The sequence below is a fragment of the Alosa pseudoharengus genome, unplaced genomic scaffold (assembly GCF_046254945.1).
Source record: "Alosa pseudoharengus isolate Yale_2024_CS ecotype anadromous, Long Island Sound unplaced genomic scaffold, YU_APseudo_1.1 YU_APseudo_1.1_scf_22, whole genome shotgun sequence".
NCBI classification, from domain to species: Eukaryota; Metazoa; Chordata; class Actinopteri; order Clupeiformes; family Clupeidae; genus Alosa; species Alosa pseudoharengus.
Window position 1 is genome coordinate 4,304,622 of NW_027468680.1, and position 20,731 is coordinate 4,325,352.

A 20,731-nucleotide genomic window follows, 5' to 3' on the forward strand; every position below is an offset into this window, starting at 1 on the left:
AGTAGCCTACATTTTCTAAATATTGCATTACTGCCACAGTGCTTACATTTATGTACAGAAACGTCCTATATGGAGTAATGAAAATTGTCAATGTTAATACCTTGGAGAATGTAAAAGGAATTGAAAGTAAAATCATAAAGTCATTTTCATCTTTTTACCATGTTGCCAGGGATGGGCAGTATTTCTAATACATGTATATAAAATACGTATTTCAAATACAAAATACAATGACCCCTCCAGTGTTTCGTAACTGTGTGGATCTATTTCGACCTACCTCAGACCGTCACCACGGTCTACACCTTGAATGATGCCATCCTTCTACCTTTTCTCGAGACCATTATATCAACAATGTCATGTGACTGACTTGGAGGCTGTCGTGCAGCAATATAATGCATTCAGGGACATGCCTCTTCCTCTTGCCTGGAACGCCTCAGCTCGTTCCGAGCGACAAGAGATGTTGACGGTCATCAGTCGGTCTCATAGATCCATAGTTATGGACATAACTTACGTACTTCATGAGCAATTTAACTGAGACAAATGGAAGTCTAATTTTAGACACAATTTGCAGTTTTAAAGACTTTGGTTACTTCTTTTTTTTTTGGGGGGGGGGGGGGGGCTTGGGCCCCAGACTTCACCCTCTCCCTCTGCTCATGGTTTTCTGATGGTGAAACACGTTACTAGTTACTATCAGAGCAGGGTCATCCCAGCTCTTCTGAGAGTATTTCTTCTCCTAACACCACTAACAATCTAACACACTTAACTTTCACTTACCATGACCTTCTAACACACTTAACTTGCACTTACATGATCACATGACCTTCTTATCTATCGCCTATCCCTCTTATCTACATCCATTGACTTGAACTGTCTCTGAAAAGTGTTTCTTTTACTGTATTATGCAAGGTAGTAGGCTACCTATTATTACACCATTGTGTCATATTCTCACTGTACCACGACTGCTCTCTAAAGTTTTAGTAAGTCACTTTGGACCAAAACATCAGCTAAATGAATAAATGTAATGCAAAACATGCAATGGACTTGTTACTGTAACTCTAAGTAGCTGTTGATAAACACCAGACAAATAACAGACAGACAGACAGACAGAAAGAAAGAAAGAAAGAAAGAAAGACAGAAAGAAAGACAGAATGAATGAATGAATGAAAGAAAATGTAGATTTGTTCTTTGTATATTTGGTTCCATATCTTTTTTGGATTGGTGTGCTGTATAACCTAAATGTATCATTAGTTAAAAAGGCTAAAAGGATTGGTCATTGGTTAAAAGCGTATCATAAGATGCTAAAAGGATACGCTAATTTGCTATAGTTTTCAGTTTTCTTTGTGTGTTTGCAATTGCAAATATTTAGTTTTCTTTTTATCATATGAGAAACCAACATCTCATCTACTTAGCTAATTTCAAGGCCCACATTTCTTGTCTGACTGAAAGCTTAAGGTGAAATTAAAGTTGAAGTCTTCATAATAAGCTCTCAGTTATTTATTTTCTTCAATGTGGTGATGGTTGGCAGCAAATCTCTAATCTGATTGATCTGAACACTAAATCAGCCAAGTCCTTTCCTTAGCATAGTCTCATCCAATGCTTTAGAGTTTCCTTAGAGGCCTCTTGTGCTTACAATGTTTACTGTTTAATTAGTAACTTTGCTTTGTAAAAATACAAACTTATCATTGGTAATTGTACACTAGAGAGAGATACATCTTGGAAGCAATTAACCACACGTGTGGGTGTAATGATTGGTCTCAATATGACCTAGGACTAACTGGGAGGAACTGTTTGTTCTTAAGATTAATTATGATGTGGCAAAACTTCTAATGGCTCGTGTAAACTTTTTAAAATGATGTCATTGTAACTCTTCTAAGTGTCCTGGACTGTATTTAAAGACTGTGTTTACTTTGTGCAGGATGGAGTGCTCAAAACTGGTGTCAGGTAACGAATGAACGTTCAGGTTAATCAGATAACAAAAAAAGAATCTAACCAAATGTGTGTATAGTTCTTTCAATTGTGAGTTACTTTAAACACTTTTTTCATGTTCTGTTATCTATCAATTAGCAGAGGTATCTTTTTCAGGTTAAATATTTATGTTGTGCATGTGATATGGCTAGAAAAGTTGCCTTTTTTGTGGTTCCATTAGGTAGACTGATTACAATGCATTATCATATATAATGTAATTTTGAAACATATCTATGTGAAAATGTGTTAGAGTGAACATAAACTGTTACTTTAGTAATTATGTTTTACAACTCTATCAGTTATTATGATGTTCAAATAATATGTGGATTTTGTATATAAAAAGAGGTGAACTTTAAAACCTGCAATCCACCAGCACCTTTTTAAGTTGGCTGTGCAAAGGGATCTCTTCTATTTTTCAAATATGTGGATTTTGCTTCTGTTGGTAGGCTTATACTTGATTTGATACATATCAGAAGTATTTTCAAACTAGATTTGGATCATATTTCAAATACCCACTGTTCCCATTACAATTACAGTATCTGCTTTCTTCAACTGTCAAGCCCTTACCCTGATGTGAAACTACCCATATATATCCACTCATGAAAGATTTATGTTTTTTTACATTTTAGAGGCCAGGTCATTCTTACAGGGACGAAACAAAAGTAACAATGTTATAAATAAATGTATTTTAATATATTAAATTATTTGACTTTCATTTGCTCTTTATATTCATTATAATTGTATTAACTCTCCTGTTGTGTTTGCGGTCAAATTCGACCGATTGACAATTCTTTTCTCTCAAAGAAGTTTCATAACAATTAGGGTGTCTTATTTAACTTTAGAACACCCATTGTGTTCCCGGTCAAAAATGACCATGAAATGGGTGAAAAATAGTGGTCAGTGTATAAAATTGAATCCAGGAATATACCTGTTGATCAGATGGACTGTATCTGTGCTTCTGTACATTCACACAACCCCCCCCCCCCTTCACTCCCCCTCTTTGCTTCTATGCCAGCACCCACTGGAACCTTTCCCCAATAGAATCTTCCCCTTTCTGTCTTGCATCAGGTCAATGAGGCCTGCAGGCCATAACTGGAAGTTCAAAATTGGTTATATCCAATAGAACGTAAGTTGATACAAAGGTCTATCACAACATAAGATGATAATATATGTGTTTATATGGATTTATAACGTTATAAAGTCATAATGCAGCGGTCATTTTTGACCGGGAACACACAATTAGTGACCATAAAATGACCACAACAGGAGGGTTAATTCCACTTTGTACAAAGGATTGCATAAATCATTGTGAGATGAAGATGAAAAGAGAGTATTGCTAGTTTCAAAATGATCATTTTTGATCGGGACACTCACTTGAGAAAAAACTGTATTCTCTAAGTATAAATTGTATTCTCTAACTTCCTAAGCCTTTTTGACAGCTCTCTGCCTTTTTGTCCTATAGGTATCAGTGATCTTCTGGCAACATGAATGTCTCTGCTCCAGTCACATTTTTCATCATAGAAGGACTGCAGGAGAAGAAAATGCTCATGTTTGGTGTTTTTCTAACCGTGTACGTTGTGGTTCTATGTGGCAATGGCATGATTATATATCTGGTGAGGACAGACCCTAAGCTTCAAACTCCTATGTATTTCTTTCTTCATAGCCTCTCTTTCTCAGACATAGTGTATACATCCGTAACTATACCAAATATGCTCTCTGGCTTACTAAAAGAGGAGCACACCATCTCCAAAACTGGTTGCTTATTGCAGATGTACTTTTTCCTCTCTATGGCTGTGACTGGTCGCTCTATCTTAACGGTCATGGCTTTTGACCGCTACATGGCTGTGTGTAACCCACTGCGCTATGGTTCCCTCATGACCCACCCGGTGTGCATCCTCCTGGTTGTGGTCGCGTGGTGCTTTGGGTCTGCAACCGTCCTGCCATCCCTTTCCCTGGCCGTCCCCCTGCCCTTCTGCGGGCCCAACAGGGTGAAGCATGTCTTCTGCGACCATTCGTCTGTGGTGAGGCTGGCGTGCGCCGACACGAGCGTCAACAGCGTCGTGTCTCTAACCCTCGCGCTGTTTGTCCTCCTTGGCACGTTCTCCCTCATCCTGGCCTCGTACGTGTGCATAGGTAAGGCGGTGCATGGCATGGCGAGGGCAGAGAGGACGAAGGCGTTCACCACCTGCGCCTCTCACCTAACAGTGGTCTGCATCTCGTACGTGTCGGCCACGTGCGTGTACGTCTCATACCGCGTGGCCACGTTCTCCCCTGACGCACGCATGATCGTGGCGGTGCTGTACTCGGTTCTAACCCCTCTGCTCAACCCCATCATTTACAGCTTGAGGAACAAGGAGCTGTGGGAAGCCCTGACGAGAGCCCTCAGTAGATGTCCTGCCGTGCCGAGCTCTCGCAGGAAAACAATCCCTACTTTATCCTGACAGTGTCAAAATTATCGTTTCTAAAGGTGACACAACAGCCTTACTAAGTTTCATTAATAAGGGGCGTTTCATGTGTTGAGGGATAGTAAACTACTTTTTGTTTTATCCAAATTTATTATACGGCTCTTCAGAATGCTGCAGAAAGTTCCATTGGCTTTGAATTGGCCTTCCCATTATTCAAAGGTCCTATTTGACCACTGCAAAAAAACAAATGAATGAATAACTGCTGTGTATATATGGCAAAAGGTTTTGTGCTTCTGATTCATATCTTTCATATCATTCCACAAGTAATCTGTTCACACATCGCCATGGACGTGAAAGTCAGCACCTAATACGATGCAACACCTGAAACTCTCAAGTTCTATTTGTGTGGCTAACTGTTTGTATCCCAGTTGAAGCCACAACACTGTAACACATTTCACAAATTAAGAAGAACATACTGTTTTGTGTGAAGTTTCTTTTCTCGTTTGGCAATTTAGCTGTATAATAATCAGGATAATATATTGTCCGCCAGTCATTATTGTTAAATAATTCCCCACAGGATGAACCCGGACCCCGACACAAAGCGGAAGGGTCTTGCCTTAACCCGAGGGGGGACGTTTTTAACATTAACCCTACTGTCGTAATTCTACTATAATACATTATGTGTATTAACATTTGCATGAAGTACACTGAAATGCATATGGGATATGTATAATCTCGCTAAACTTTTTATTTGCAGCAGTCTGTCCTGATCTGTCTCCAATGTTTAGTGTTTGTGTTTATCAGTTGGTCACTTTATGTGTAAGAGGTTGTGTTTTCTAATAAATGTAGAATAATACAGAATGATAGTAATTACAGTATATAGTTTTTTTTTGTTATTGTACTGTCACTACTATACTGCAGTTCCATGGTAATTGAGTTTGCATGACGGTCGATGTACATTATAAGTCTAGTTTTTAGTTTAAAAAAGAAAAAAAGGCCACTCCTACAGTAAGATTTAAAAGCCTTAACACTGCCAACATGTTTTGAACGCTCTATCAAGGCATGCTAGACAGAAACAGGTGTGCACATTTATGAATCCATCCACAAAACAAATCTATTTACATGGCCAATTACACAAAGAACAATATGAGTACGATTAGATAAGTAAATAAAAAAAGATTATTACACTAATGACATCAAATAATAGTACCGGTAATTACAAAATGTACAGAGGACTAGCTTACATGAAGATACTCATGAGCGTATGCTCACACACCAAAGACAAGAGACAAATGCATTAATAGACATACACTAACAAAAGACGTGTGTACACTAGGGTATTTCTGGGGACTTAAAAGTGATGAACACCTCTGAATAGGTGGCGAATGGGTGTAAACCTTATTACGTACAGACAGTAAAGGAGAGGAGATCATCACTCTTAAGCGCCATTAAAATGTTAAAATAAACCCAAATACTTACATTTCAGAGCCAGTGCATTTTAAACAGGAGCTGTTGTCACACCCGTTCGCCACCTGTTCAGAGGTGTTCATCACTTTTAAGTAGGGATCGACCGATATATATCGGGCCGATATTTGCGTATTTTACGTGTATCAGCATCTGCCGATATGCGGCTGCGTTCACCGATAGTTTTCCCCCCCGCATTATTTACATACAGGCGTCCACAGGCAGCTCTGTGTTGCTGGAGACACTGCAATTGCAGACTGCCCCTCCCCCACAAGCAGAGTGCTGAAAGCCTGCTCTTCAAGACAACAAACTTTAAACTTTCAAAGCATCTTTTAACTGTTTGACTTAGCTGAAATATTGCCATACACTTTGAAGGTGGAAGCAAGTTTGTGGGTCCAAATGGAAAACGCGAATGATAGATAGGTAGGCTACTTTATTTAATGCTTAATGCCTCGTTTATAAAACTGCTTGCCATTGTATTTAGGGAGCTGCAAATAGCTAAGTTGTAGGCTATATGCATGCGGTAGCGGTAGCTGTTACAAACACTGGTCATATAATTAGGCAGGCCTAATGCCAACGTTGTTCCGTGGTATTTGTGGGAGTTTTATTCAGCGACCATCTGGCTGAGTGTTGGACGCGTGTGGTGTGTGTGTGTGTGTCTCCCTCCCTGAATGCCTCTTTTATAAAACTGCTTGCCATTGTATTTAGGGAGCTGCAAATAGCTAAGTTGTAGGCTATCCGTATCCATGCGGTAGCAGTAGCTGTTACGAACACTGGTCAATCATATGATTAAGTAATGCCGATGTTGTTCAGTGATATTTGTGGGAGTTTTATTCAGCGACCACCTGGCTGAGTTTTGGACGCCCCCCTCTCCCTTCAAGCTGGGCGGAGTTGCCATCGCAGTGATATCAGAGCTTTAATAATGAGAGACGTGTTATATGTAGTTGAATATTAATTTGTGTTAACGTTTATCATGTACCAGACATACCGTGTATGCCTTACTTGTTTAGAGCCGTTTGCTAACATTATCATTATCAATCCAGTTCAATGGTGGTTTGTCAGCTACCAAACAGAAGTTTGTGTGTGCGTCTGTCTCACTCAGTGGGACACACGCATCACAGCGATATGAGAGTGCTGCGCTACCTGAAGGAGAGATTGTAAAACTTTGAGAGATATGTTTTATACCTTTTGACGTTGATGCCGTTTAGAACAGAAACATCTGACACCACGTTCTTTTTTTTCTGCTGATTTATGTTCTGTGGTTGACAAATCTGGCAGCTTTTTTTTAGAAAAATATAGACAGAAAAATTTAAACCATGCAGTCTTAAATTACAAATCAAGCACTAATTCAATAGCTACTTTTCAGGCTTATTGTTTTCTTAAATTATTTAAATGTGTTGACAAAGGACATTTTGTGATGACCTGAATTATGTCTTATAGTCAGCAAGCAATGCATCATCAAGGCTGTGTTGTAAGATGTTGATGAAAGCATTTTGCACAGTTAACCATATCCAGTGCACCCATCCATAAGTTCAATAAATGTTCCTTTTTTAAATTGAGACTTATAACATTTGTTATCTTCATTTGTGTAATTATGTGTCATTTGTATGATTTAAATTGAGGGAGCAAAATAAAAGCAGTATCGGCTCCAAATATCGGCTCAAGAAAATCGGCAGCCTGTATCGGTCATCGGCTAAGGCTGATGGAAAAAAATCGGTATCGGTATCGGCACTAAAAAATCCATATCGGTCGATCCCTACTTTTAAGTGTCCCCTTTTAAGTGAGTTTCGTAGCGCGTTTCTGAAATGTAAATGCTGTCTGAATTTGCACTGTTATTGTAAAACTGCACTGTTATTGCTTCTTAGGACCTAATGCCACCCTATACAAATCTATTCAATCCTTGCAAAACCCTCTGAATAAGTCATTTTGTCAGTGCTTCCACTACCTTACAACCACATCAATGAATGGTTTCAGGGTTATGCAGACTTAATCATTTTAATTTCTAAAGTCAGACAATTTCATATTAAAGAAAGCTGACACACATAGCATACGTTTGCGGGAGCTGCACCCTGCCTTGCAGGCCTCCAGTGCTTGGTCACTGACACTCAATTTGTTGTTCAATTAGTAACTTTGTTTTGTAAAGTCACAATTATCATTGGTAATTGCCCACCAGAGAGGTATACAGTACATGTTGGAAGATATAAAGAGGATGCATGTTTTTAATGACTATGTTTTAACATTATCTAGTCCTAATTGGGGTAGCAACTGTAGACAGAAATGAATTGCAGATAAGACACGACTCCTAATTGCTACTGTATATGGGAGCAGAAGTGATGTAAGCATAAGTCTCCAATGTGACCCACACTGTATTTAAGTCAGTATGTCTGCATTTGTGAGTCATGTATGTGGTAGACACCAACTTGTTAGGTGTGAATGGATATTTTATAATATGCATCTTATTGTATTTATTACTGTGCTTTTCCTATTAATATCAATATCTGCAGAAATGTCAATTGTTGACAATTGTTGTCAATTGAATTTTGCATTCAGCATTACTGAAAGTATATTATTCCTCTTATTATCATTGATTACATTGAAATGCAATGTTTTTGTATGAATGTATTCATAAGACTTTTTACTGGAGAGATCTCTCCATCAGGCTCTATATCCATTTAACTTGAAACTGTACTCTGTTCAAATAATGGTCATGTTAAAGGAATGTTCTGGACCAAAAACAACCTAGGGTTTATTTTCAGAAATTGGTTCAAAATGTTGTTTGAAAGCATAATTACGTTAATTGGTGGTTTTGAGCAAGAACGTTGTTTGCATTAACACCAAATTTGCTTACAGTGAAAGCGAACCGGGCATACACTCACATCAAAAACAAACTATTATACACCACTGACCATGTTCAAAATAGAATGACACTTCTGTGGTAGTGTGAAGGTTGTCTACAGACAAATCAAAGTATTGTAAACGTTGTAAGTGTTTTGAAAGGTTATACAAATTTTATTTTATGAAGGGTGTGTTTTTAGGTTACCTTAGCTGTATTCCTGTCATGGCCACTTTAAAAGAAGGCTTAACAAGTCGATTAACGAACATTCCTTTATAACAGCTTTTTGTCCAATGTGTTTCTTTTCCAGGTATATTATTAATCCACATTCTGGGAATATGAACATCTCTGCTCCAGTCACATTTTTCATCATAGAAGGACTGCAGGAGAAGAAAATGCTCATGTTTGGTGTTTTTCTAACTATTTATGTTGTGGTGTTATGTGGCAATGGCATGATTATATATCTGGTGAGGACGGACCCTAAGCTTCAAACTCCTATGTATTTCTTTCTTCATAACCTCTCTTTCTCAGATATGGTGTATGTCACAGTATCCATACCAAACATGCTATCGGGTTTACTAAAAAAAGAACACATTATTTCCAAATCTGGATGTATGGTACAGATGTACTTTTTCCTATCCATGGGCTCAACTTGCCGAGCTATCTTGACAGTCATGGCTTTTGACCGCTACGTAGCCATATGTAACCCACTTCGTTATACTACTATTATGACTAAACAGGTGTGTATACTCCTGGTTTTTGCAGCATGGTGTTTTGGTTATGGAATGGTCTTGCCGGCACTCTGCCTGGCCCTTCAGCGACAGTTTTGTGGGCCCAATAGGGTGGAGCACGTCCTCTGTGACCACTCTTCTGTGGTGAGACTAGCCTGTGACGACACGACGGTCAACAACTACCTATCTCTGGCCCTCGCTATGGTCGTCCTCATTGGCACGTTCTCCCTCATCCTGGCCTCATACGTGTGCATAGGTAAGGCGGTGCATGGCATGGGGCAGGCGGAGAGGATGAAGGCGTTCACCACCTGCGCCTCTCACCTGACAGTGGTCTGCATCTCGTACGTGTCGGCCACGTGCGTGTACGTCTCCTACCGCGTAGCCACGTTCTCCCCTGACGCACGTATGATTGTGGCGGTGGTATATTCTGTTCTCACACCGTCTCTCAACCCCATCATTTACAGCTTGAGGAACAAGGAGCTTTGGGAGGCTCTAACCAGAGCCCTCAGTAGATGTGATGCCTTACCCTCAGCTCGCAAAAAAACCCTCCCTGCTGCATCCTAAAGCTACTGTATAAAAGAGGGTTCACCAGTTTCCTTAATCAATAGTCTTACTCTTGAATGTTAACAGTACTGTTTCTTGTTTAAGTACTACTTGTTGTTAAAAGTACATATGGACAATTGTAATGCAGTGTATAAAACAAAATTCACAAACTTCATATATAATTTTGTCTTTTGACAGTTTATCCCTACAGAGCTAGGCATATTTATCTAATCTTTATATAACTTATCTATGGATGCACGATAACATATAAAACAAGATATGCTGTGAATGTGCTCCATAGGTATTGAAAATATGACATAGTCAATGCATTTGCAATAATGCGTCATTGTACCTTAAAGAATTTACTTCAAGCAGAAATTTTTTAATTTGTTTAATGTGATTTCCTGTATTCCGGTGCATTGGGATGGCCAATACTAAATTCAATCAGATTCATAGCCTACATCCTGATTTGTTGATATTAAGGCAATGATTCCATGCAAAGGCTTGGGCCTTGGGCCCATGTGCATGGGCCCGGTAGGCCCATGCAGTAATCCATCCCTGATCCCTGCAAAGTACACGCTTTTTGCTTGCCTGTCTTTTTTTGCAAATTGGGAATGTGAACTGTTGATATGTTCTGTTGGTTAGGAATGAACTGTAATGTTGTCTCTGCAGAACATTTGTGTAAACATTTATGACATAATGCTTCTGTTATTAAGTGACATTTGTTTTTTGTCATAACAAGTTAGGGTTAGGATTAGGGTTAAAGTTAGGGTTAGGATTGGGATTAGGGTTAAAGGTTAGGATTAGGGTTAGGGTTCATGTGTCATGACAGTGGCAGGTCACTCTTATGTCGATACTGTCAAGTAAAGTGTTACCATAAATATAGTTCATGCATACAATGTGGGTTAGGAGGATAGATAGAACTAATACCCCCACTAGTATGATTCTTTGGCTGCTGGCTTACAGTAAAATACAGAAAATAATAATTCTGATCAGGTTCATCCCTCCATAGCTAAAATTGCAAGACATTCTGGTGTTGACAATTCCTGAAGACAATGTACCAGTAATGTAAAAAAAAGAATAATCAAGAATAAATAGTGGCAGAATGATATTGTTTCTTTTTTCCTTGTTTGCAACTCACTGCCTTATTCAGAAGTTATAAAGGGGAGCTGTCCATGCTAAAGTGCTGAAATATCCCCAAATTGTGTTATATTAGGTCACATCACAGCTGTCATTTGAACTTCATAGTAGGACCACATGCTAATTTACTTAAAGATCAAAAAGAAAGACTTTGACAACTGCATTTAACGTCATAAACCATTCCCTAGTATGCCTATGACACATACTCAGTGTTGGGAGTAATGCATTTAAAAAGTAATGTAATTACAGTAATGCATTGCTTTTTGCTGTAATGCAGTAATGTAAGGCATTACCAATACAATTTCAGTAATATTTTACTCGGTACAATTCTCAGTAACTGAAGTTACTTTGCTTTTTAATCCAAAATTGAGAAATGCTCAATTGGCACCAGAGAAGATTATCCAAGAATTAAAAAAAGTCATCTATGCTGGTCCTGGAATTTGATTGCCTTGTTTAGATGACTGTAGAAAGGGAATTTGAGTTATCTCTGCCATTTATGCAACAGATCTAACATGGTAGGCTATACTTCTCATTTCAAGCAGTGAGAATAACTAAAATGTTGCTTTTACAGACAAAGATCGTAACCTTTATTCTCAAACTATTTGCATTAAGTCTACATCACTGTAAGTGGAAGGAAAGGCAACCAGCAATGATGAGAACCATTTAAAGCCAACATACAATTTCACTATGGCTATATTTAACTATATTAAGTTGTGAGTGACCTTTGGCCTTTGGGGCCTACTTTTATATTGTTCTTTTGTTAGCCTTAAGCCTAGCTCAGTCATTATGCCATACCACATCACCTCCTGCCATGTAATGAGCTGCATTGAACACATGAAGATCTATTGAGAACACCAAATCCATATTTCCTGTTATTTTGGTGAAAGTAATGTAAACGTAGTGTAATGCCTTACAATTCAAAGACAGTAATATTGTAATGTAACAAATTACTTTGAGATGACAGTAACAAGTAATAAATAATGCATTACGCTTTTGAAGTAACTTGCCCAACACTGCACATACTGTACAAAGACATACATATTCATATTTGGTTGTTGCATGTTGCATATGGACATATTAGGCTTAGTCAAGATGTCTGATATGCCAGCTCTTTTCCATTAGTGAGTGTTCCACCATATGTGGTATAGCCTACTGTCTGTGCAAGAGTGTTTGGGGTATCATTGAGGAAGAAATCTGAGAAATAGGTTAAGCAAGATAGTATGGAAATGTGCTTAATTTACATTTAGTCATTTAGCTGATGGCTGTATCCAAAGCAACTTACAAAAAGGGAAACAATCAAGGCACAGAGTCACAAGGACATGTTAGCGCAGCAATGAGTAGGTCTACTACTCACCATAGACTGTACACAGAATCTTGTGACAATTCTAGAAGGGTGACGGTCAATTGGTAAATGTTGCATGTTCATTGTCCAGTTGTTGGTAGGCTAGTGCTAGGAGAGGAGGTAGCCTACTCTCTGAAGAGCTACTGTAGGTCTTCAGACGTTTTTTGAAGGTAGAGATAGAGTGATGATAAAAGTGCTGATTTAGACGGATAGGCTAAGCTACATGTTGCATTAGGCCTACTCTACTGTCTGTCTATCAGAAACTATGCCGCCAGCAAAGTGTCACTTCATAACATTGCCAGTTATGTCAATTTTGGGCACATTTTAAAGGTACACTATGCAAGATTTTCACCTTTACGACGCCAATTTGATGGTAAACAAACTTGTAATAGCCGAATCATTCACCTAGCATAGCTATACAGCATAAAGTCGCTACCGAGAAAACCAGCCATCAACTTCAAGAACGACAGCCCGACAAATCTTGAGAGAACCGTGAAACATTACCTTGTCAGCAGATATAGTTCTTTGGAGTTTTTGCCTGTTGTTAATCCTTCACCTCCACAACAAAAGCATGTTCATTGTGTACAGGGGGGATAAGTCACAAGAAGTTTGCAGAGTAACAAATACATCGTGACTCTAGAGGGAGCACTACAGTCGCCAAAAATACCTAAATCTGCATGTAATAGCGCTTTTTCAGCAAAAATACGTTTAACTACAATTAATTATATAAAAGGAAATGTAGCTGTTTTACACAATGAAAACGCTCCAAAATCGTAAGAGGGACTTTACAAACTACTTAGGATCACAAAGCCTTCAGAAAATTGGGTTGACTAGACAGCGCTCCTCAGACAGGGTTGAAAAGGGTGCTGTGGTGCTTCATCCTCTTAGTATTTTGACCAAGGTATGAAACACATGTTTTATTAGGACCTCAAGGTCTTGATAAAACATCTGTTTCACACTTTGGTCAAAGTTTGTTGCCATTTCTGGTGAGTGCCATGCATCAAGGGATTGGTGTTTGTCTGGTTATGTTGTTGATTGGATCATGGCCACAGCAACGAAAAGGAATGACCAAAGAATTTGTTGGTATTGTAGCGTCGGCGCAAAAAGACAGTGTTCGCTTTCTCCCGCGCAGGGGATCCTGGGATACGAGAGCGAACATTTTGGGGGTTTATGTCGTTATTCTCCTCAGTTTTGTGTGTAATGTTAGCGTCTTTATTGTAACATGTTTCCCTTTTAGTTCTCCCTCGTGTGTGATCCTTTTTGTGTGGGAGGCTGCGTCCTCCCCTGTATGTGTAGTGTGTGTGCGTGCTTGACCTGCCCTGTTTGCATTGTGTATTGTAATCTGAGTCTGAGTCCCTGCCCTCGTTCGTGAGCCAATAAAGCTGCCATTGAACAACGTTGGTGTCGTGTGCATTAAACGTTACATTGGTGTCAGAAGCGACTTTCGAACATGGCCTCCGCCCAGCGAGAGAAGCTGAGAGCGGGAGACCTCACCATTGGGTGGAGGCCCACGCAAGAGGATCCAGGGAGAGCCCTTGTAAGAGCCGGGAGAGTGCGGCGAGGAAGAGGTTCCTAGACGATGGACGGTTGGCGGAGCCGCTGAGGGCAGCGAACTCACGACGGTGGGGCAGCTTCGTTGGAAAGGCCCTCTGAACTTTAAAACTTTTGGGTGCGTGTGAGAGGCACCGTGCTGTGTGGGCGCCCGTTCTAGTTGGCCTGTTGGCCGGCGCCTTTTGAAAAAAGTTTGTGTGTGGAGTTCAATAGCACGGCCATCTCGGGGGTCGTGCCTTCGCCGAGGCCGCGAAGGAGTGGAACGGGCCGGGAACAGAGCAGTACGGCTCTGCGAGATGGCAACACGAGGAGGGACGCCGAAAACGGTAGCTGCAGCGGGAGAGCTCAGCGCGGTCCGGTTGCTGTGGAGTCGGTGCCTGTCTGTCCTGGTCGGCGACTCGACGGAGCGGAGTGGCGTTGGCGCAGCTTCATCTGGCCCCCCTCGAACCCCGGTGCTTGGTACAGTGTCGACGGTTGTAAGGCCATCTAGGGCCCCGTCTGGAGAGGAGGAGTGCCGCGGTGACACGCCGCGGAAAGTGCAGCCTGAGGGCGGCTGCTGAGAGGGAGCGGGTCGGCCACGTGGCTGCTAGCACGCCCGAACTGGATTGCTAGCAGCGTGGCGCCCCGTTGAGTGAGCTCCTGCGGCGCGTGCACTCCACGTGAGTTGACGGTACTGTCGCACTGAACTGAGTGGCGGGCGACGCGCGCCGACGCTAGCATGTGGCTACCTCGTGGTCGTTGCCGAGGACGGCAACGGCTTGTTGGGGGAGCTATGTAGCGTCGGCGCAAAAAGACAGTGTTCGCTTTCTCCCGCGCAGGGGATCCTGGGATACGAGAGCGAACATTTGGGGGGTTTATGTCGTTATTCTCCTTAGTTTTGTGTGTAATGTTAGCGTCTTTATTGTAACATGTTTCCCTTTTAGTTCTCCCTCGTGTGTGATCCTTTTTGTGTGGGAGGCTGCGTCCTCCCCTGTATGTGTAGTGTGTGTGCGTGCTTGACCTGCCCTGTTTGCATTGTGTTCTGTGTCTTGGTCTGTGTCCTAGCTCTCGTTCCCAGCAAATAAACCTTTTGATTGCACAACTGTGTGGTTCGCTATCAAATCGTTACAGTATTATTGCTTGAGAACCCATCATAAGTGTGGAGGGGGTGGGCCTGGGATGCTATGCCGGGCAATTGGGGTAGCCGTGGCCTACTGGTTAGGGCTTCGGACTTGTAACCGGAGGCTTGCCGGTTCGCACCCCGACCAGTAGGAACGGCTGAAGTGCCCTTGAGCAAGGCACAGATGCGTCGGGATTAGTGTGTGCTTCACCTCACTGTGTGTTCACTGCGCCGGGATTAGTGTGTGCTTCACCTCACTGTGTGTTCACTGTGCTGAGTGTGTTTCACTAATTCACGGATTGGTATAGATGGAGAGACCAAATTTCCCTCACAGGATCAAAAGAGTATATTATACTTACATAAACTGTTGAGCCTTCTAGAAGTGTTGGTAAATATACTTGGTTGTTGATTGGCCAGTGGCCACTGTGGGACGTTTAACACCTCTCCTGTGTATATCTGACATGAAAGTATGTAAGAAACTATACAAAATTGTTAAAGAGGGGGTAAAATATGTCCTCTTTAATTGATCTGTTTTTGTCACTGACAACATTCGCATCACCATTTATGCCATGAGTTTAACATTTTAGTTTTAACAGTGAAACGCCGTAATAGCTGAATCCTATTTGAGACCCCCTAGTGCTGGGCGCATCCCTGCACTAGGCTTAACTTTGTTTGGTGAAATTATCATTGGTAATTGTACACTGGAGATGTATACATTGTGGAAGCAATTAAGACACACACAAGTGGTATCACTGAAAGGTCTCAATAAGACCTATTCCTAATGGGCTACAGGCTGTAACTTCTGCAGTCATTATAACAAGGCAAGATTTAATTGTTACAACAACTTTCTGAAATGATGCAAGCAGAATTTTCCAAAGTGACCCAGACTGTATTTAAGAGAGAGTTTTCTGAGCCATGTGTGCTGTGGATGCTGGCTGGGGACCAGGTGTGAATGGATATGATGTTAAAAGTCTGAACGCAATAAGGATCTTATTGTTTAGGGCCATTTTCTGACTCTACCATTTCTGTTTACTCTTTGTGAATGTACTCAAGAATTACCTTTCTAGATAGAGCCACATGCTGTATCCACAGTGCTATTACTGTAGCATTGTGTTGTATGGAAATTTAAAGCAGTAGCCAAAAAGTAGCCAAATGTTTCGTCAGTGATTCCTTGTTAGTGGAATTGAGTTACCTAATATTCAACATTTTTGTGATAGCTTTGGGACTTTCAAGAAATATTTAAAAACTTCCCTGTTGACCTTCCACTTAATTAATCAATGTCTGTATGTTTATTTTTTTTGTTAATATGAAAAAATAATTTTCATTGTTGATATTTGATATTGTTATTATGGTTGATATTGTTGTTATTGTTACTATTATTATTTTGCTTAATTTGTAGCCTTTTTGACTTTATTTGAAACTATTATTTTTTACTTAGGTATGTGTGCATTTATAGGTATCATGTAGCATTGCGTTCCTCACTAGATAGACATTCAGTTGACTTGAAATTGTACTGTGTTTGCCTCCTTCACTGCCTTCTTTTAATGTTTTTTTTGTTATTGTTTCAGATGAAGTATTAATGCATCGTCTGGCAATATGAACATCTCTGCTCCAGTCACATTTTTCATCATAGAAGGACTGCAGGAGAAGAAAATGCTCATGTTTGGTGTTTTTCTAACTATTTATGTTGTGGTTCTATGTGGCAATGGCATGATTATATATCTGGTGAGGACAGACCCTAAGCTTCAAACTCCTATGTATTTCTTTCTTCATAGCCTCTCTTTCTCAGATATGGTGTATGTCACAATATCCATACCAAACATGCTATCTGGTTTACTGAAAGATGAACACACCATCTCCAAAACTGGTTGCATGTTGCAGATGTATTTTTTTCTCTCCATGGGTTCCTCTTGCCGGGGCATCTTGACAGCCATGGCTTTTGACCGCTACATAGCCATCTGCAACCCCCTCCGATACACCACCATCATGACCAAACGCTTGTGCATTCTGCTGGTGTTTGCGGCATGGTGCTTTGGCTATCTGTTGGTCTTGCCAGCATGTTTTCTCGCTCTCCGTCTAAACTTCTGTGGACCCAATAGGGTGCAGCACGTGCTCTGTGACCACTCTTCTGTGGTGAGGCTAGCCTGTGGCAACACCACCGTTAACAACATCGTGTCCCTCTTCATGGCGATGGTCATTCTCCTCGGAACGTTTTTTCTTATTCTGACCTCGTACGTCAGCATCGGCATAACGGTGTACCGCATGGGGCGGGCGGAGAGAACGAAGGCGTTCACCACCTGCGCCTCTCACCTGATAGTGGTCTGCATCTCGTACGTGTCGGCCACGTGCGTGTACGTCTCCTACCGCGTGGCCACGTTCTCCCCTGACGCACGCATGATCGTGGCGGTGGTGTATTCTGTTCTTACACCGTCTCTCAACCCCATCATTTACAGCTTGAGGAACAAGGAGCTTTGGGAAGCTCTAACCAGAGCCCTCAGTAGATGTGTTGCCTTACCGAGCTCTCACAGGAAAACGATCCCTACTTTATCCTGACAGTCTCTAGGCAATAATTGCAAGGTGATGTTTTAGACAAACTCAGTATCCTTAATCAATGTCTTTTATCTGTTTTGGTCTGTTATGAAGTTGTTGTTGTGGGAAAACTCGTATATGCTATTGTCTGAACACAACTGTGCAATTGCCTTATATTTCTCTTTTGAATGTATTTATCTAAAACCTTCACTTTTCTCTAGGAGTTGTTATATAGACATATATGCACACATAGACATGACAAGGTGTATTTGTATTTTATATAATCACTGTGTGGCGTACGGCCTGTTGAGGAAATTACATGTTTATTGTTCTGTTTTTAACGTACATATTCACTTGACAATCAAATAACATTTAATGCACTTCAACAAGACCTCCCGAGGATAAAAGACAATTGGCAGTCGATGTACATAAAATGTCCCACCATCCTCTCCCACTTAGCTTCAGGAGTATACTCCTATTTTTGTTCATCCACATATAAATGCCATATCAAGGATTTCTTAACAGACCTTGTGTCTCCTCAAGCAACTGCACTCTAAGGCTTCATCACACGCCACTAGTGTGAGAACATGGATCTCTGGTCTGCATTGTCAGCCAGTGAAATTGATGAATTGCTAGACATTAGCCCCTATTCAAACAACAGATGTTAATTCACTTCAAATGTGAATTATCTGATCATTTGTGTCAGGAAACATAATATGAATGGCACAGATTATCTCAAATTTGGTTCCTCCCCTGGTGCACACAATGTCCTTTGTTCCTGCAGGTAAAGGGCTTTGGGGGTAGTGGGAGTGTTGTTTCCATTAGGCAACAGTATGTTGCAGTGTCTCATTACTAGCTTGTACACACTCTCCTTAGGGCTGTGATTCGGAGATTGATGGGGGCCTCTCATTTAGTAAACATTAACTATTTTGGCACGAAGCATCTATTCTCATTTCTGGCCATGCCTTTGAAATTCAGAAATCATGAGCATGAACGTCAGCCAGGAAAATGTGCATGACCAAATGTACAGTCAGTCACCCATTGCTGTGAGAAGGATACAAATTATGGTAATGATAGTAAAACTGATATTATAGTATACTGATAAAACAGTAAACAGTAAAACTGGCATTATTCTGATTTGAAATACAGTATATTTTATGAAGTCAAACAAGTAGGCCTATCACAGATAGATCTGCAATGTAGGAAGATAAGCAAATTATCATATCCAGCAAATGTGTAGATAAAAGTTTTTTTTAATGTAATGCTTGTATTTTATATATATATATATATATATATTAGAATGACTTACAGGAACGGAATAATCGTAAAATGTGATTCACCTGATTCATTAAACAAAACAAATCTCAACACAACAAAACATATGCCTGTCTTTGTTCCGCTGACCAGAGAGGTCCATTTTGTCACTGTCCATAGTGTGAGCCGTCCGGTTCACTGTGAGCACATTACAGCTGCCTTCAATTCAATAACATGTTGGCTGGCCAGCCTGGCGTAATGGGAGTAATTGCACGTGACAGTGTTGTGTGGTCAGATAAACCTCTCTGAGGAACATGAACTCTTTATTGGACAGTAGCGAACGCTGTGAGCAGTAATGATGGAGAACATCCCGGCCTAATTAATGATGCCACAAGTAATCTCCAATGCTTATTGCAGTGGTTAATGGTCTTGGAAGTAATGCAGTCCAGACAGCACTTAACTCTAGAGCGTATCTCTGGCTCTATCCTGAGGTCCGTACACAGATGCAGTGACCGATCAAAGGCGAAAGAATGAGCTTACATTTACACAAGTTTACATTTTAATAAAATATTCCAAAATTATTTGATTTAAATAGCAAACTCAAGTCTCACAACCATGTCCTTTTCTTGTTTCTTTCCTTTTTTTTAACTCCTCAGTGTGTGTGTGTGTGTTTGTGTGTGTGTGTGTGTTTGTGTGTGTGTGTGTGTGTTGTGTGTGTGTGTGTTTGTGTGTGTGTGTGTGTGTTGTGTGTGTGTGTGTGTGTGTGTGTGTGTGTGTGTGTGTGGGTGTGTGTGTGTGTGTTGTGTGTGTGTGTGTGTGTGTGTGTGTGTGTGTGTGTGTGTGTGTGTGTGTGTGAACTCAAAGCAAACAAACAAACGAACAAACAAACAAACCAAAAATATGTGAATATGCCCTTGTTCCATAATCTGAATACACCCCTAGTCTGCAGGATCCGCACCCAAACTGTGCCATCCACGAGGGCTTCAGTGTGTCCAATCTGGAAACTGTGTGACCCAATGGCATGATTTTATTGCACTTGACCAGTCTGAAATTAGATGAAGATGACCTTAATTGTGATAATTTTATGTTGAGCCCATGACAGCCTGGCCTAAATTTGCTGGACCTATCATGAGTAATATTACATGATCGCTTTACTCCAAATGAATGAATGTAATGAAATAACATTGTAAGAGAAGTCATCTCCCAAAAAGTGATAGAATTATAGTAATCAGTCATCTGAATGTATTTTCTCTACATGCTCATAGTCATATATGTGGTTAATTGTGATTGTAAAACACATTTTTATTACAGAATTTCACAAATCTCTATTGGTTTTGCATTTTAATCATTTTAATCTTAGTTCGTGAAGCTGTGACCATATTAAGCACTTACTTTATTCAGTGCTGTGTACAGGCTCTCTTCACAAATCATTTGCACATCAGCAAATCATTTAAAAAAGTAATCAGAGACCCCAAAATTGACGAAGTCGGCAGGCAGACTGATAACAATCAGTGGGTCACATTTCCAGTGGCGTTCTGGCAACTGTGCCATTATGAAATAAAGCTCACTAATAGCCAAAAGAAGCACATCATTACGTCAGTATGTTTGTCTGACTGGGTTGGCTTTGCAGATGAGTAGACTTGGTTTGGGTATATTTTCTCCAAGTAAACTAACTGCCCATACAGTAGGTTTATGTGTCCGTCACGTAACCACAGCCTGCCGCCTTCACAGTGTGCCTACACAGCAGACTAAACACAATCAAACAGCACACAAACACACACACACACACACACACACACACACACACACACACACACACACACACAAACACACACACACACACACACACACACACACACACACACACACACACACACA

The 20,731-nt window shown here is 40.6% G+C and overlaps 3 protein-coding genes across 3 annotated transcripts; all 3 read left to right on the top strand.

The window, feature by feature from the left end:
- The first annotated feature begins 3,446 nt into the window (after window positions 1–3,446).
- On the top strand, window positions 3,447–4,403 carry LOC143139503 (olfactory receptor 6N1-like). Its single transcript, XM_076300090.1, has one exon. It carries the CDS (start codon window positions 3,447–3,449, stop codon window positions 4,401–4,403), a length of 957 nt encoding a protein of 318 aa, XP_076156205.1.
- A 4,599-nt stretch (window positions 4,404–9,002) lies between these two features.
- LOC143139505 (olfactory receptor 6N1-like) lies at window positions 9,003–9,959 on the top strand. The gene has a single exon (XM_076300091.1). The coding sequence runs from the start codon at window positions 9,003–9,005 to the stop codon at window positions 9,957–9,959; it is 957 nt and encodes a 318-aa protein (XP_076156206.1).
- A 6,689-nt stretch (window positions 9,960–16,648) lies between these two features.
- LOC143139506 (olfactory receptor 6N1-like) lies at window positions 16,649–17,623 on the top strand. The gene has a single exon (XM_076300092.1). The coding sequence runs from the start codon at window positions 16,667–16,669 to the stop codon at window positions 17,621–17,623; it is 957 nt and encodes a 318-aa protein (XP_076156207.1). The 5' UTR covers window positions 16,649–16,666.
- Window positions 17,624–20,731: the final 3,108 nt, after the last annotated feature.

What these genes read in the sequence shown, in the direction of transcription:
- LOC143139506 (XM_076300092.1), top strand. Translation starts at nt 16,667, where the DNA reads ATGAACATCTCTGCTCCAGTCACATTTTTCATCATAGAAGGACTGCAG.
- LOC143139503 (XM_076300090.1), top strand. Translation starts at nt 3,447, where the DNA reads ATGAATGTCTCTGCTCCAGTCACATTTTTCATCATAGAAGGACTGCAG.
- LOC143139505 (XM_076300091.1), top strand. Translation starts at nt 9,003, where the DNA reads ATGAACATCTCTGCTCCAGTCACATTTTTCATCATAGAAGGACTGCAG.